The following is a 17,941-nucleotide window of genomic DNA, read 5'->3' as shown; positions in this document are numbered from 1 at the left end:
GTTTACTATCATAGAATATCTATTTCTTTGTTAATTACAAGACAAATGAGTGCCATATTTGTACAAAATACTACTATATCATGTCGATTTTCTGCGCAATGATGGTAAATTTTCAGTATCTCATTTGCGAGTACACATTATACATGTTGTTTGTTACTCAAGGTGGCATTTTTGTCTCATTGATTTACTTGATTTACATTTGATGTTGCTATATGATGAAGAAGCAACATGGAAGTAAACTACAGCAAGTACATCACATGAACAGTATGATATGGCTATTGGCATTTGGGTGTACTATTGAAATTCTGTAAGTTGTGCATCTATTTAGAGTCAATTAATGCTCGAGAAAATACATATGGGTAACTTTTGCGTTGGCTTCTGTGTTAAGTGCAGCTTAATAAGCATTTGACAGTCAGCTGAGTCTCATAAAATTTTAGCATCAAAGTAATGAATCCCATTCTATCATTTGTTGCATCATGTCTTTGATATATGAAAAATAAAACTTTTTTTTTTAATTGTCTGAACCATTTGTGATATACTGTACGCACCGGGTCTCTAAAGACCCGAAGTCTGTAATAATGTTTGGCAAACCGCCCATGCATTTTAGGGTTAACAGAGTAACAAGGTTTATTCAACTTTAGACAGGATCCACAAAGTCAGGTAGATATCTGTTATAAAAAGTTTGAAGTATTTGATACTAAAAACCCTTGTACTGTTTAAATCTGCATGAAATAAGAGTCAAAAAGCTAAATCTCATCAGTGTAATGAACCAGTAAAAAAACGTTCCTGTTCAACCTATGTTTTTACTGCTTAAAGACATGGAAAATGTATTGTAACTTCTTTTTGTAATTAACATTTTTTATTGATTCAAAGAGAAAACACAACAGAGAAAAACACAACATATACACACCGAATCAACATTTAACTTTTAACACTCATTAACATCCCTCCCCAAACACCAACCCCACCCTACCCCAAAGAACACCCCTGTGGTCACATAAAATACACACACACACAAACAATACAATATTATTGTTAAATAAAAAATTATATATATATATATATATACATAATTAAACTAAACATCTCCCTCCTCATCCCTTCCCCTAGAGTCCTCCAAAACTGCCAAATACCTACCCCACTTCCTGAAAAATAAGTCCTCCAGCCCCAGCCTTCCATCTATAATCTTCTCATAAGCCGCCACCCTCCCCATCTCCGCACACCACTCCGGAAATGGTGGCACTCCGTCTGACTTCCATCCCCTTAAAATAATTTGTCTACCGATCATCACGCCAGTAAGAATCCAATTTTTTATCCAATATATTTGTCGCCCGAATTTATAACTTCCCCATCGCCCAAAATGCAAAGTCTGGGGCAAAGTAAAATTTGAGTGCCCAGAATGTCATGCAAATTATTCTGAATCTTTAACCAAAAATCTTGGATCTTAACACATCCCCAAAAAACATGGGCTGTGTCTCCAACTTCTGATTGGCATCGCCAGCAGGTGGGTGTGTCTTTAAGACCAAGCCTATATAATCTAGAGGGGGTCCAACAAAATCTTTGTAAAATCTTAAATTGCATAAGGCGAACCCTTGCATCTCTAGATGCAGACTTGACATTTTTCAGAATCTTAGTCCACACTCCATCCTCCAATACCAAATTCAAATCTTTCTCCCATAATTTCTTAATAGAAGTTAAAGCTCCATCCCCCATACTCCGAATTAACAGGGAGCAGTACACTGATGCCTCATGACCTTTTCCAAAAGCCGCAATCACCTCTCCCAAAGTATCTGCCTCCTTAGGGGGGTGTGTGCTACGCCCAAAAATAGTACAAAGCAGGTGGCGCAATTGTAAATACCTATAAAACTGAGGTCTGGGGATCCCAAAATGTTGGACCAAGTTTTCAAACGATCTCAACACTCCACTTATAGGTAACCGAGTGTAGCAACCCCCCTCACAATCCACTCTGGCCAGCAGAAAGGGGACTTGCCAATACATAATCTTGGGTTCTGCCATATGCTTGAGGCAACATTTAAATAAGTGTCCAATTTAAACAATCTGGACACTTTAGTCCATACCGAGTGTAAATGCGAAATAACGGGGTGTAATTTAACTCTTCCAATTAGTTTGATAGAGATGCTTTGTAATGGCGAAATAGGGGCAAGAACTGCCTGTTCAATAACAAACCAGGGAGGGGCTCTCTCAGGTGGAAGTGACCAATGAGCCAAATGTCTGAGACTGAACGCATAGTAATAAAACAAAATCTTGGGTGGGCCTAGCCCACCTTTGTCAATCGGCCTATGTAACTTATTAAAATGCAATCTGGGACGTTTACCATTCCAAATGAAGGACTTCGCTATGCTATCGAATTGCTTGAAATAAGAGAGGGGGACATCTACAGGTAGGGACTGTAGCAGGTAGATACATTTTGGAATACAATTCATTTTAATAACATTAACCTTTCCAATCATCGATACGTATTGTAACTTCAACACAAACATGGAAAAACACATGGTGATTCTTTATTTTTATACTATTTAGGATTGCCAAAGGCTGTCAACCAAACCATTCATTTTTCAAGTGTAGATAACTGAGATTCTAATGGTTGAAAGAACATGTAATTATGAATTGCTAATATCTATATAATATAGATATATTATATAGGTTTTCAAATTAAGATTGTAATATTATGTGTAGTGTATGTTTTACAGAGAATGCAAACCTCAAAAAATGGGGTAATGTAATAAATATAATTCTATGCCCTCAACCTGGCATACTAAAACCATTGCTATTTATAATTTAGAAATTATTATTCCAATTCATGGACATCTTCCTCTTCCAGCATGCAGGTGCGAGCGATTGCGCAGGTCACGGAATATGGGTCACAGTTGGCAGCAGGACGGCGATCCTCAAAGTAACCGCATTTGTCCTGACCCACCTGGAGGGGAATACGGATGCTGGCCCCCCGGTTGGCAACACCTGCGGAGAAATCATGGATGCTGGAGGTCTCATGAAGACCTGTGAGGCGGCGCTTGTTATCCTCACCACCTTGTGGGTCGTAAACACGAATATGCTCTGCATGCCGCTTTCTCAGTTTCTCGATGGCTTTCTCGATATGTCTAATGTAGAGGGAAGGATTATGGGGGTCAGATGGGCACAAAGCACAATAATAATCTCTCTCTCACTTCTGTGTTGCTCTTTAACATTTTAATTAGGGCTGTCAATCGATTAAAATGTTTAACCAAATTAATTACATGATAGGCAGATTACTTTATCAAATTAATCGTTATTAATTGCATATAGGCTATCAATATTTGTCGAGAAATTCCCCAAATAAAAATTATTCAAAAATATAATGAATAAATAATTATAAAAAATATTTCAATAATTATAAATATAATAATTAATACAAATAAAATACATTACATTATTGTGGCAGATGAATACAGCATTGATTAGGCAATACAAAAAACTTGCTTTAGAAGGCAATATATTGTTTTTTTTTTTCCATATCATTGAACATAATCCGATCATTGGCCTACAGTTCACAGCAATCCATTTTGCAATTAAATTTGTCAATCAGTCCAGGTAGACTTATTATAAGGGCGTTTCTAAGGACGCATCTATATACACATGCGTCCTACGCATGCTTTTGGAATGTCGTCTGACTTTGGTTACGTTGCGTCATAAACACAGAGTTTTAGGACGATGTGTCAAGTTAAATTTAGTTTGAAATTTAGAACAGGTACCTCAAGACACCTGGATTTTGAGTTGCACTCTGTCCAGCAGTATTTGAACACAAGAACGCATTTTAATCTTGTACTGTCTGCTGTCAGTAGGTGTGGTTTTTTGCCTGCACAGCTTATTTGCGCTTACTGCCCCCTGCTGAAAACATGAATGTGGTACTTCAAGCTTGAATTGCTCCAATGGTAGGAAAATTCCTTATTACGGTCTGGGGGAATAATTAATTGTGTTTTTAATGTGTCTATTTTATACTGTATATACAGTATAATTAATCACACTGAATAACCGTGTTAAATCAACAGCCCTAATTTTGATGCTTAATACATACTTCTGTCCATGTAGTGTAGCTAAAATGTCTTAAGTTTCTCTAATCTCACTGATTTATGTGTGTGCATGGCTCATCAGTACATACTCAATTCCTCCTTTCGCTCTGGTGTGCACAGTGCTCACATTGGTGTGGCAACCAGTTCCATTCCAATCTCCTTTCATGGGTTTTGGATCCAGACTGGCCACCACCCCAAAATCTTCACACACCCTGTTTAGCAGGAAACGGGCCATCCACAGGTGATCTCCCATCTCAATACCTTCACATGGCCCCACCTGGAACTCCCACTGCAGAGAGGGCAAACTATCCATACTGGGCATACAGAACATGGAGATACCAACAAGATAACTACAACTTAATGGCAGTTACCTGAGAGGGCATGACCTCTGCGTTAGTGCCACAGATTTTGATGCCAGCGTACAGACAGGCTTTATAATGGCACTCCACAATGTCTCTGCCAAAAGCCCTGTCAGCACCAACACTGCAGTAATATGGACCTGACAGAAGAGAGACATAGAATTCAGAAAGGAATTGAACAGTTCCAGATGTCAGGAAAATAAAATAAAAATACAGCTGGTTTAATTCTGGTTTAAGAGTTAGAAAGAGAGTGGAAAATCATTATGAACTGTTTTTGTTGAATAAAAAACACATTGACAAACATTATAAATGGACAAAAAAAAGTGGTAAATAAAGATTAAAAAAAAATGATGAGGTAACACTTTACAATAAGGTTCCATTTGTTAACATTAGTTAACAACATTAGTTAACATTGAACAATACTTATTAAGCATTTATTAATCTTAGTTAATGTTACTTTCAGCATATACTAATACATATTTAAAATCAAAGATTGTATTAGTTAACATTAGTTAATGCACTATTAACTAACAATGAACAATTGTATTTTTATTTACTAACATTAACAAAGATTAATAAATGACGTAACAAATATATTGTTAATTGTTTGTTCATGTTACCTAATGCATTTACTAATGTTAACAAATTGAACCTTATTGTAAAGTGTTACCATGTATGATATGACCAATTTAAACCCTAAAGCAACACATTTTTGTTCCACACAGTAGGATCAAGTAGGAACTTTCTGTTAATGTACCAAAACACTGATTTAAAATCAATGTATTTCTCTCTGCATGTAGCCTACCAATAAGTCCACTCATGATAACATTGACATTCTCTTTAACCTTGTGGCTTGGGGTAGCCAAGTCTGGGCCAGCCGAAAGGGTGTCCATCCACTCCAAAAAGAGTATACTCTTGTTCCATGCCAAACCAAGGGTGGAGCTCTTTGACCTTCTCCATGATCTTGTTACAGCAGTTACGATGGTTTGATTCTAGGAGGACAAAATACAAGGCTTGAGATCATCAGTAGTTTTGCTGCTATAAAATCATTACAGCCACTTTCTCTGTTTGGTTTTGTTCAGCATCATGGCACTCAAAGTTCAACCTACACAATGTTTTCAATGCGCTAAATAAATGTGATCACCATAAAACCACACTGGCATACATTAAAGCAAAGGTCAACTATATCATGAAGGTAGATTTTAACCGAAAGATAATTTGTGTCATCGAACGGTCTGATAATTCTGAATAATGACCGCACATCCGGGGATAAAGTCAAATTTAATTTTTTACTTTTCGGATCACTCTGCAAATCCTTACAAGTAAGCTAATAAAATAATTTAAACCCAAATCAATATTTTATGTCCATTCATTTATTTATTTGGGAAATAGTCTTGTAATAAATGGGATAATGAGCAGTCAAACGGTCTCCTCACATAATAACCTTCAACTCCAATCATTATTCCATGTTAATTTAATAAATTATTTCCTAAGAAGCTGTGTAATAAGTGCTGTCGGCGTCCTGATCACCCTGTCTGGGTTTATTTTGTGATAATGACTGGCTGACTGAGGATTGACCCTTACTTATAGTATTTCATCTTATAGTATTTCATTTATAAAAAAAAAAGGTATTCTTCTTAGATCAGTGCAAATAAAATTAAAGCTCCAATTGGCATAACTTATTCCATACAGTATGACAACATGCTTCGCTGTAGGTCAACATTTGTTCAATTAACCATATCTTTTTTTCCCATAAAAATAATGGTAGAAATGTTCTGTAACTTTTTTGTAATAGAGACTTTTAGGTGTGTGTCTATACTGAAAATTACTTTAAAAAACAAATCTACTCTGATGAATGGATTAAAAATTTTTTTTTGACAAGCCCCTTCCATTAATATTCTGCACCAAGAGTAATATGTTGTATTTTCCTTTCTTTAATAGCTTCTTAAACCATTTCCATTCATGTTCACATTTACATTACATACATACATTTATGCATTTGGCAAAGGCTTTTATCCAAAGTGACTTACAATGCGTTTAAGGTACATTTTATCTTTATGTGTGTTCCCTGTGTTTTAAACCCATGACCAGCTATTGTTAGTGCAATGCTCTACCAGTTGAACTACAGAATCAAATATCTGTTATACAGTACCTGCAGGTTCTCGGGTGTGCTTGAGCACCTCACACAGGACTAGTTTGTTAGGGTCCAAAAGGAAGGGGTCCCTGAACATGCTGACTGGAATCAGAAGCATGTCGCTGTTGGATCCTATAGCCTGCCCTGTGCTGGAACCATCGAAGTTCCATTCTGGCAGATCTGCCAAAGAACAGGCAAAACCAGCATAAGCAACATGTTGGAGATACTGTATTTCAGCTAAAGGAAATGAAATGGTCAACTCAAGCTTAAACTATACCAGCGATACTCTTTGGTTCAGAATCCATGGTTCGAGTCTTATTACGCAGACCCTCTCCTGAGCCATCAATCCAGATATAAGTGATCTGACAGAAGCCTCCCTGAGGCAGATTGAGGTATTGCTGGCGCAGGGCCTTGTTGAGACCAGAACTGTCAGATACGCAAGACATACTGGACCAGTTTACGGTAAACAATGAATCTGGGAAGAAAAAACAAAAAAGATTAAAACAAAACTATGATGTGTTCTTCTGATAGCTTATCTTTGAAAAAATCATTGGATGGTTTTTACTCCTTGATTATGGTCTTTAATAAATAAACATTTCAAAAATATGCATGAAATTTGAGCATGCTGTTTTACAAAACAATTAAATAAAAGTCAAATTATAGTGGTGCCAAAGTTACAACCTGTGGTTAAGTTCACTGACTTTTTCAACCACTTTTAAATTTACAGAAATTACTAAATTTTTATTATCAATATTTTATAAATCTCTGAAACCTCTTAAAATTGAGATGAGATTATTATCGTAAGTTAAATGGATTGTTATGACATAATGATAAAACACTTTTTGCAGTGTAATTTTACAAGGAATTACAAGCTTAGATCTGATATTCAAAGATTTAATGCTGTTGGTCAACCAATTTTTTATTTATATGCAAATTTGCATTTCTGAATGAGAGGTACAGTATTGTTGTGCATTCCTGAAACAGAAAGTGAAAATAATGTTCTAGTCTAAAGTGACAAGACAACCGCCAGAGAAAACACTGTTTAGAAAACTCATTGTTAGAGAAAACACTGAGTGCACACAATAAAAACAAAAAATGGACATGTACTGATAACAGGAAGACAAACCAGTTTATAAACTGGTTTGTCTTCCTGTTATCAGTACATGTCCATTTTTTATTGTTAATATATATATATATATATATATATATATATATATATATATATATATATATATATATATATATTAAACTATTCTAAGAATTATAGTGTATTGATATAGTGATAGCATTAAAGTATTAATTGTCATGCTGTAATTAATATATGTGTGTTCAGTAATGTGCCATAAAAGTATAAATCAATTAATACAAGGAATACTTACTCAGAGAAGTTTATATGATGTTGTAATTGGCTCCACTTCATATGAAGGCTGAAATCTGTTTGCTGAATCAGTCAAGATAAAGGCAGCCTGTAATCAAGCTTATATGGCATGCATGTGACGTAAGATATACCTGATGAATGATGTCCAACCCTAAATGCACCCTTGGATGACAAAGCAGTCATTACATCCACATACAAGTCATATACAGTTGAATTCAGAAGTTTACATACACTTAGGTTTAAGTCATTAAAACTAATTTTTTAACCACTCCACAGATTTCATATTAGCAAAATATATTTTGGCATGACAAAAGTAATTTTTCCAACAATTGTTTACAGACAGATTGTTTCACTTTTCATTGACTTTAACACAATTCCAGTGGGTCAGATGTTTACACTCACTAAGTTAACTGTGCCTTTAAGCAGCTTGGAAAATTACAGAAAATGATGTCAAAGCCTTTAGGCAATTAGCCAATTAGCTTCTGATAGGCTGATTAGAGTCAATTGGAGGAGTACCTGTGGATGTATTTTAAGGCCTACCTTCAAACTCAGTGTCCAATGCTTGACATCATGGGAAAATCAAAATAAATCAGCCAAGACCTCAGAAAAAAAAATTGTGGACCTCCACAAGTCTGGTTCATCCTTGGGAGCAATTTCCAAATGCCTGAAGGTACCACGTTTGTCTGTACAAACAACAGTACACAAGTATAAACACCATGGGACCACGCAGCCATCATACCGCTCAGGAAGGAGATGCATTCTGTCTCCTAGAGATGAACGTAGTTTGGTGTGAAAAGTGAAAATCAATCCCAGAACAGCAAAGAACCTTGTGAAGATGCTAGAGGAAACAGGTAGACAAGTATCTATATCCACAGTAAAACGAGTCCTATATCAACATAACCTGAAAGGCTGTTCCGCAAGGAAGAAGCCACTGCTCCAAAATCTCCATAAATAAGCCAGACTAAAGTTTGCAAGTGCACATGGGGACAAAGATCTTACTTTCTGGAGAGATTTCCTCTGGTCTGATGAAACAAAAATGTAACGTTTTGGCCATAATGACCATCGTTATGTTAGGAAAAAGGGTGAGGCTTGCCAGCCGAGGAACACCATCCCAACTGTGAAGCATGGGGGTGGCAGCATCATGTTGTGGGGGTGCTTTGCTGCAGGAGGGACAGGTACATTTCACAAAATAGATGGCATCATGAGGAAGGAAAATTATGTGGATATATAGAAGCAACATCTCAAGACATCATCCATTAGGTTAAAGCTCGGTTGCAAATGGGTCTTCCAAATGGACAATGACCCCAAGCATACCTCCAAAGTTGTGGCAAAATGGCTTAAGGACAACAAAGTGTGGCCATCACAAAGCCCAAACCTCAATCCGATAGAAAATTTGTGGGCAGAACAGAAAAAGCGTGTGCGAGCAAGGAGGCCTACAAACCTTACTCAGTTACACCAGTTCTGTCTGGAGGAATGGGACAAAATTCCAGCAACTTATTGTGAGAAGCTTGTGGAAGGCTACCCAAAATGTTTGACTAAAGTTAAACAATTTAAAGGCAATGCTACCAAATACTAACAAATTGTATGTAAACTTCTGACCCACTGAGAATGTGATGAAAGAAATAAAAGCTGAAATAAATCATTCTCTCTACTATTATTCTGACATTTCACATTCTTAAAATAAAGCAGTGATCCTAACTGACCTAAGACAGGGAATGTTTTCTACAATTTAATGTCAGGAACTGTGAAAAACTGAGTTTAAATGTGTTTGGCTAAGGTGTGTGTAAACATCTGACTTCAACTGCACATCCAATTCGACTGTTCACCTAAACACTCTGCATTGTTGTGGCAATTTTGTACGATTGGTTTGTTTGGCACAACTGTTCTAAGAACAGAAGTGCAATCAGAAAGAAAAATAAAATTAAAGCCATGCAACATACAACAGGAAATGTTTGGCAGAATGCTAGCCTGTCTCCACTCACTTTCATTGCATCTTTTTTTTTTCTCTCCATAAAATGGATGTGAATAGTGTCTGAGGCTAACATTCTGCCCAACATTATTTTCTGTTCTGTGAAAAAAAGTTTGGAACAACATGAAGGAGAGTAAATGATGACAGAATTTTCATTTTTGGGTGAATTATCCATTTATTATGCTGATTTTGAATATGGTCAGTCTTTTCGATGACAAATAAATCCTTCTCACCTCAGTTCCCATACTCACAAGAGTACACACTATGGTTAATGTGAGGATTTTGTTTTCCACTGTAAAGAGAAACATCAGCACAAAGAAGGCGCAGAGGACCAGAATTTTTACAGTCCAATTCACATCTGATGAGCCAAGTCTTCTGTTGAAGGACTTCTGTTGGAGACCTGCTGAACTGGGCATAACAACTCAGTAAATTACCTGATTACTAAAGCTGATTAATATACTGGCCACTGCAAAAATCCAATGAACAAACATGGTCTTAATTCCTTAAATAGAAATTGCATGTTTGCATCTTACTTGACACATCACCACTTACTATAAAGAGAGATAGCAATGATGCAAAGAAAAAACATGCAGTGCCATATAACCTGTTCTTCCAATCTGTCTTCATTGCTGTGGCATTGTTACCAACCTTTCCTGGAACAGAATAAAGGAAAATATGATCAACAAGAAATGCAACATAATTTTTTTAAATGTAATAAGTTCTACTAACCCATCTGCACTGCTGTCAAATCTTGTGTTGACCTTGATACTATGATTATAAGGTATGAGAAATCGTATCTATTTTCTGAGACAAAAAATAAAAGTAAAACAGAACACCCAAAATGGTGTGCTGTATTTTTAGCCTACATGGTATTTACATGTTTTAATGACTACAGATGTCTGCCTAACATATTTAAAGAGCAAATTCAAACCTTTCTGATCAGACAAGCCCAAAAATGAACACGAAACTGCTTGCTGAACTATGAAAATCCAAAATATTGATATCAGTCTTAGATGAGACCAAAAATATCAAACCACACAATAGTAGTCTCTGAAATGCATGTTTAATGAAAATCATACACACTTGTAACATACAAAACAAGAAGTAACTGCAATTATTTAACAAAACCTTAACAAAGGCAGAAATATTAATACAAAACCACGTTGAACAATCACAAAAAACAAAAAAACAAAAAAAAAATCAATCTCGCAAATGTCATTTGTCATTATTTAGATAATGCTTTTCATGCAAAGTGATATGGCATAGATTAAATTCTGGGACAGTCCACTTTAAGCACTCAATAAATTCCATGCACAGGTGCACAGTGATAACTAAGTAACTGTGTGATCACAGTTCCCAGGACACCTTTGCTCGGGCTGAACCTTGTGTTTGGCTACCATAGCAAAATATTGAATTAAGAGGGAGTATACATTCAAATTACTGACCAAAAACTCTGGTTCCACAGACATCCTAAAGTTGAAGTGTGCAATTGCAATGCCACCAGCGTCACTACACGCAACTGTAAAAATGACAAAGTGAAAGAACAAGTGTTTACAATTTGACCCATGACCACCATAGCTGCAATTACATTAAAATCAGTGCCGGTCCTAGCCTTTTGGGGGCCCTAAGGAAAACTTTGTGTGGGGGCCCCCCGTCAGTGTGTCCGTAACCCCCAAAACGATTCCCCCCAACCCTAAAGTCTGTTTCAAATAGCAGTTTCGTAGAAAACAAACAACAACATACAGTGAGTTAATTCTAAAGAACATTAGTATTTAATATTTTTTTATATTGACAATACGTCAACGGTATATAAGGTGCCAATTTTCAATTAATAAAAGGAAAAGGAACATAAGGCCACTCTGCAGGGTCAGTTGGCAGGGCACTTTCTGGCACTACATTACTGGTGCCTGCTTTAGCTAGCTGTACATTACCGGTGTCTACGCTGGTGCTGCTAATCTTACTGATGAACTTGAGAAGGCATAAAACAACAACAACACTTTACACTTAATTTAAAATGGCCTAACACTGTAACAGTGCAAAGTAATGATAAGCTAAGTTTACAGACTAGTAATGTTAAAGTTTTTGCAAACAATGGAACAATAAAACAATGATCAAGAGTAAATGAAGACTAAAAGGCAGATAAAAAAATATTAAAATGGGAGCAAGACAAATGAACAATGAAATACTGTAACTGAAATCAAATTTTGATTGACAGCTAAATGCTCGCCAAAAATAACGCTCTAGCGCCATCTATCTTTCTAAAAATGATCAAAGTTGAATGCTAATAGGGTTCAAAACAGTGTTTCTATGAATGCAAACTTTAATACAGTGCAAAAGACATTCTATTAGCATAACATAAATATATATAAATAAATACAAATTTCCAACATTCTTTTGAATGTCCATGTACTAAAATAAAATATTTGATGCCATGAGTGTATCTTCATTTACATTTACTATTATTTTGAATGGCCATGGAAAGTGAAGCAATGTGATAACAATTTTACCTGGTCACAAAAAGTAGTCCGTTAATTTACCTGATGAACTTTCACCTTTTGCTGACCCTTTATGCTTCGCAGAGCTAATGTGTGCTTCTAAATCACTTGCACCTTTATTAGCAACTGGCACATAAGTGCCAGCTTTACATGTCATATATTCTGCTTCCCATGGATCTCGACCTGGACGAAAGCATGGGATTTTTTTGTGCAAATCTTCTGTAAATTTGAACTTTTGTTTGGGCATTGTTTCCACTCAGCTGTCATTTGCTGCTACTGTCAAGCAACTGTTTGATGCCGAACACAACAGCGCTTCGCGTGTACGCAGAGAGATTGACAGGCAGGAATTTGGCCAATAGTTGCTGCAAGCCTGTTATAATCGACCAATTGGTGTGCGAGAAGGCGGGACTTACAAAGAGGGGTTAAAGCAATTCAAATATGCACGCACACATAATGAAGTATTAGACCAGATAGATGCACATCATAATGCAGCTAAAGCCGAATTTTCGCAAATTTAGAAATCCCGGCCGGACGCTTTTTTAAGGTCCGAAAAAGAGGACATGTCCAGTAAAAAGAGGATGTATGGTCACCCTACACTTAACAACTTAACCGACACAGTTTTTGAATGAATGGAACAGTTTAAGGAAACTGGGCTCGGTACAGTTTAAATGCACCTTACTTTCATCCTACCTCCGTACAGCCTCCTGTTCCTGTTTGCATGCATGGAGCTATAAAATACTTGGAGGGAGCTATCCGTTTGCGTCCCCATTCATCTCTATTGCTGTGCTCAGCTAGCGCAGGGTTCCCAGAAAGCTAGCAAAATGGAGGCTGCCATCTTTGCTCATGGGCGCTCAGTACGGGGATTAGGGGTCACTTGACTGATCCCTCGTTAATTGGAATAGACGGGAAAATATAAATATATTTCATGCTTTTAAAAGCCCTTCAAAAACAATCAGTCACCGGATGAAGATGTGCTGTAATGTAATTAAATAATTTAAATTGAAATGGTTCTTGGAAAAAAAATTATTTAGTCATAAAACACGGCTAATTTTGAATGGCTGTCTATGGAGAAACATGCTTTTTGCCTTCGGGTGGTGTAGTTCCAGCATCTACCAGCAGGGGCAAACAGGGACCTGCTAACCAGCCAATTCCTGACCCCCTGTTTGCATGGCAATAAATACTAGTACTTGGCTGCTTATTATAAGGTCTTCGACAGCGTGGGGGCCCCCTGGCGGATCGGATGCCCTACACGACTTGTGTATAGACCATTTCAAGAATGTAAACAAAAACAAAGTAATTAGAACAGCTTAAATGTATTTCCAGATCCTTTCAACAAAGTCTCTTTTTCAAGGTAAGTCAGTCCACTCAGCGGCCATCTTTGGAATGCTCTTGGGCAGCTATTTTTCTATGTAAACAAGCATCATGAATGTGCAGCTCCTATCTACTTGAATGGGAAAAGACCGAAATCTCCAAAACGGTCGGTCAAGTTTACGATAAAAGAATATATTTCAAATCAGCAGTAAAATCTGACAACACTGTGTGATGGGGTGAGCAAAAGACGGGCACAGTGGGTGTGGCATTAGGCCTAGGAGAGGCATTTATTTAAAATGTCCAAAACAAAAGGAAACCTGGGGCCTTTGCGGTGGAAAGGGCTATGTGAAGGAAGAGTAGTGAAGACAGGGGAAGGTCCAGGTGATAGTGGACGGGGTCCTGGCGGCCGGGACACCTTTGTCTGAGGCGTGTGGAGCGGCAGCTTTGCTCAAGCAACCCAGCTTCCCTGGGCCTCAGCACTTGATGGTAATAGCGGCCCTGCATCCTGGCCTGTCGGCCGCGATGCATGCTCCAATCCCCGGCATCGCATCTAACTCGCGCCGGGGTGCCGGGGTGCCGGTCCGGCAACGCATCCAACTCGCACCAGACACTCGCTTCGTTCTGGGACCTGCGAAGGCGCCAGCAGGTAGAGACCGGTCTCCCGAGGAGAGGAGCACCGTCTTGTACAGCTAATGTGCATGCACGTTCTCGATTGATTGACACATGATGTCTGTATCTAAAAGGTGATTGGCTATTTTACCTGTAAGGCGGGATTTCCTTTCTACATTGGTTGACCATTGGCTGCTGTTGCCGTCGGGCGTTTCAATTTCTCCCATTTATTTTAATAGAAGTGGCCCGTCTCTGCTTAATAGTCTCTGTTCTGACAAGCAGGAAATGTTCATCGAACAAAAATGATGCCACTTGACGTAACCAATGAACAGTCCTTGAAAAGGTCAATAGGAAGGACCGGTACTGATTAAAATGAATGTGTGAGAAGCAGTGGCCCAGCATACAGTAGCTTCAGTGAATTGTCACAGTGCTGGAAGGATGATTGAGAAATCCAAAGTCAATAATTATCTCCGACAGCTGCTTGTCATGCTTTCCTGATGATACATCCACTTTTCTTCGAGTCTCGCCTCTTGGTCCGCACCGGCTGTTTACTGACTCTCCATGTTCCATGACAGACATGGGCACTGGCAGTAAGAGTGAAGTCCACACTGTTATGAAGGCAACCACACATACTACCAAAAGTTTGGACACTTTACTGAATTTGTGTCTCTTGATCTTTAAGGTTTTTAGTTGTATGTGTCCTTATATTTTTTTTCTAATCAACAAGCTACCAGATAGAACCAAAAATGATACCTAAATGACAAGACAACTTTTTGCTTTTAAAAAATATTTAGTTGATATATATATATATATATATATATATATATATATATATATATATATATCAACTAAATATTTTTTAAAAGCAAAAAGTTGCCTTATATATATATATATCACAAATAAGGACATATCTTTGTTTGTCAGACTTAGCAAACTACTGGAAACAAATTTGTCCCTAAAGTATAGCTAGTTCCCTTATGATTCAGTTTACTTGACATTGCGTCAGTAAGCTGATGCTTATGGGAGTGTCCTTCTACACGACCTAGTTGAAACCCTTCGACAATAACAGCAATTCTAAAATTGGCTATGGTGTTTAAGCCCCGCTCTTTTAGGCGCAAATCTATCCAGTATAAAAACAGGCACGCAAACACCACTGCTCAGAATTTTCTTCTTTCAAGACAGTGATTCATCTCTTGTCTTAGAAGCCCTCTACCTTCGTCTGTTTCGAAATACACAAGCCAGCGGATGGAATCTTCGCAAGCTTAGAAGACTCTGCGCTCTCCTGAAGTGTTCTGGCGGACATTCTACATCCCGCCGTTGACACTTTGTTGGTGAACGAGTCCTCGCTTCAGCGACAAACCTACTCCACGCAGCGCTTCGGCCTGAGTATCCTTTATTGCTATTGCTATTGCTAAATTGTGTGTATGTATATATATATATAAAAGTAGTCCCAATGGTGAGCAGCACATTATATCATACAAAGAACAAACAAAATTGCCCTCTGTCCCATTACATGGATGCATGACGAGTCCTTATGGGAATTTCCGACTGGGTGCTAAAAACAATCGAACATGGTCATACGATCCAATATGCTACACACATACGTTGAGCGCACCTGCCAGTTTAGACTGTCTGACTAGCTCTTTGTGTGCTATGGAGGATGCACGAAAGGAATGTCCGTCTCCAAGCAAAGACTTTCTCACTGGATCGTTGATGCAATTGCCCTGGCTTACGAGTCGCAGGGTGCAAATTGCCCAATTGGTGTTAAAGCACACTCAACTAAAGGTATGGCCTCTTCATGGGCATGGATGAATGGTGTGTCCTTACAAGACATATGTTTTGCAGCAGGATGCTCTTCTCAAGACACATTCGCTAGGTTTTACAACTTAGACATAAAATCTCTCTCATCGCTAGTCCTCTCTGTCTTGAGCGCTTGCCATGGGGCCTGGGTAGCTCAGCGAGTATTGATGCTGACTACCTCCCCTGGAGTCGCGAGTTCGAATCCAGGGTGTGCCGAGTGACTCTAGCCAGGTCTTCTAAGCAACCAAATTGGCCCGGTTGCTAGGGAGGGTAGAGTCACATGGGGTAACCTCCTCGTGGTCACGATTAAGTGGTTCTCGCTCTCAATGGGGCGCGTGGTAAGTTGTGTGTGGATCGCGGAGAGTAGCATGATTCTCCACATGTTGTGAGTCTCCGCGGTGTCATGCACAGCAAGCCATGTGATAAGATGCGCAGTTTGAGGGTCTCAGAAGTGGAGGCAACAGAGACTTGTCCTCCGCCACCCAGATAGAGGTGAGTAACCGTGCCACCACAAGGACCTAGTAAGTAGTGGGAATTGGGCATTCCAAATTGGGAGAAAAGGGATAAAAATAAAAAATACATAAATAACTAAAATAGAGCGCTTGCCATTTCATTGGCAAAACATATACTTATGCCCCTCTTTTTAAGTGCAGGCTCCCTGTCATTTTACACAACTGCCTGCATTCAGACTATTGTATTTCCCAAAATTCAAAAGCACTTTCATTATAAATAAAACCCCGAATATATGACTATAGTTCATATATCCATTCTGAGTGTTCCCCTCCTGGCTCACCATGAGGGTCATTCACATGCGGTATACTCATGTCGGGACTGCAGCATCATGTTTCCTCTCTGGGAGGGTTATGTCGTGTAGTGCGGCATGATGGGACTGTTTCCCATAAGCGTCAGCTTACTGACGCAATGTCAAGTGAACTGAATCGTAAGGGAACGTCTCGGTTACATATGTAACCTCGGTTCCCTGAGATGAAAGGAACAAGACATTGCTTATGCTGGCCGCACTACAGGCTCAGACTGAAAATTTTAAGGAATGGTGTTTGCCTGCTGCTTTTATACCTGACAGATTCGCGCCTAAAAGGGTAGGGCTAAAACACCATAGCCAATCTCAGAATTGGCATTATTGTAGAAGGGTTTCAACTAGGACATAGTGTAAAAGGACACTCCCATAAGCTTCAGTTTACTGACGCAATGTCTCGTTCCCTTCATCTCAGGGAACCGAGGTTACATACGTAACCGAGACGTTGTCTACACACAAACACACATCTTACCTGACTAGGCTAAATCTTACCTGGTGCACCGCATCAGGCGTTTATGTGGCTTAGCTGCTTCTCTTCTATACTGCATCAGTCCACAGACCAGCTCGTGCGCTATCATTATGTATAGTAAAAATATAAGCACACCGGGGTCCATACTGCCGGTGACTGTAGAACAACTTATTCGCTGTTTGTCATGTGTTTTTTGCACAGCAATGCATATCACTCACGCGCAAATGTCTGTTTTCCCTCCACGAGCCCCTTCTTCATCAGTCTCGCGATTCGAAAATAATATATTAACGATATTTTTGTCCCGCCATTGATAACGTTATGCATGCTTCAGTTCTGACTCACAAAAATGCAATTCATCCTATACTACTGACGTTGCCGGAGGATTTTGTTGCCCGAATGATCCCTTTGAGCTTGCAGACAAACTTGTCGCGATGCTGTTGCCATGGAGACATCGACGTTAAGAGACCTCTATTTAAACGTTTGAACGTCTGTGTGCACTAAGTTTATTATTATTATTATTATTATTATTATTATTA

The 17,941-nt window shown here is 38.5% G+C and overlaps 1 protein-coding gene across 9 annotated transcripts; it reads right to left on the bottom strand.

Annotated features, from left to right (window-relative positions):
- Window positions 1–988: 988 nt before the first annotated feature.
- On the bottom strand, window positions 989–17,763 carry LOC127430602 (glutamine synthetase-like). 9 transcript variants are annotated; one of them, XM_051680486.1, is made up of 11 exons: window positions 17,624–17,763; window positions 17,429–17,507; window positions 11,353–11,426; window positions 10,512–10,560; window positions 7,940–10,310; window positions 6,838–7,035; window positions 6,579–6,740; window positions 5,272–5,418; window positions 4,439–4,566; window positions 4,157–4,356; window positions 989–3,119 (listed from the first exon to the last, which is right to left on the bottom strand). In XM_051680486.1, exons 6-11 carry the CDS (start codon window positions 7,004–7,006, stop codon window positions 2,810–2,812), a joined length of 1,116 nt encoding a protein of 371 aa, XP_051536446.1. In that variant the 5' UTR covers window positions 7,007–7,035; window positions 7,940–10,310; window positions 10,512–10,560; window positions 11,353–11,426; window positions 17,429–17,507; window positions 17,624–17,763; the 3' UTR covers window positions 989–2,809. The 9 variants fall into 9 exon arrangements, with proteins under 9 accessions (XP_051536446.1, XP_051536448.1, XP_051536444.1 ...); XM_051680488.1 differs by having other exon boundaries at window positions 7,940–10,315; window positions 17,429–17,735; XM_051680484.1 differs by having other exon boundaries at window positions 17,429–17,735.
- Between the last annotated feature and the right edge of the window lie 178 nt (window positions 17,764–17,941).

This window comes from Myxocyprinus asiaticus, chromosome 40 (assembly GCF_019703515.2).
Source record: "Myxocyprinus asiaticus isolate MX2 ecotype Aquarium Trade chromosome 40, UBuf_Myxa_2, whole genome shotgun sequence".
In the NCBI taxonomy this organism is placed as follows: domain Eukaryota; kingdom Metazoa; phylum Chordata; class Actinopteri; order Cypriniformes; family Catostomidae; genus Myxocyprinus; species Myxocyprinus asiaticus.
This window is presented reverse-complemented; position numbering and strand designations above follow the sequence as displayed.

Coding starts and splice junctions, on each gene's coding strand:
- LOC127430602 (XM_051680486.1), bottom strand. CDS start 7,006: ATGTCTTGCGTATCTGACAGTTCTGGTCTCAACAAGGCCCTGCGCCAG. Junction 4,567..5,271: donor TGGCTACCCCAAGCCACAAG/GTTAAAGAGAAT, acceptor CTCTTCTGTCAG/GTCCATATTACTGCAGTGTT. Junction 4,357..4,438: donor CAGAGGTCATGCCCTCTCAG/GTAACTGCCATT, acceptor CCCTCTCTGCAG/TGGGAGTTCCAGGTGGGGCC.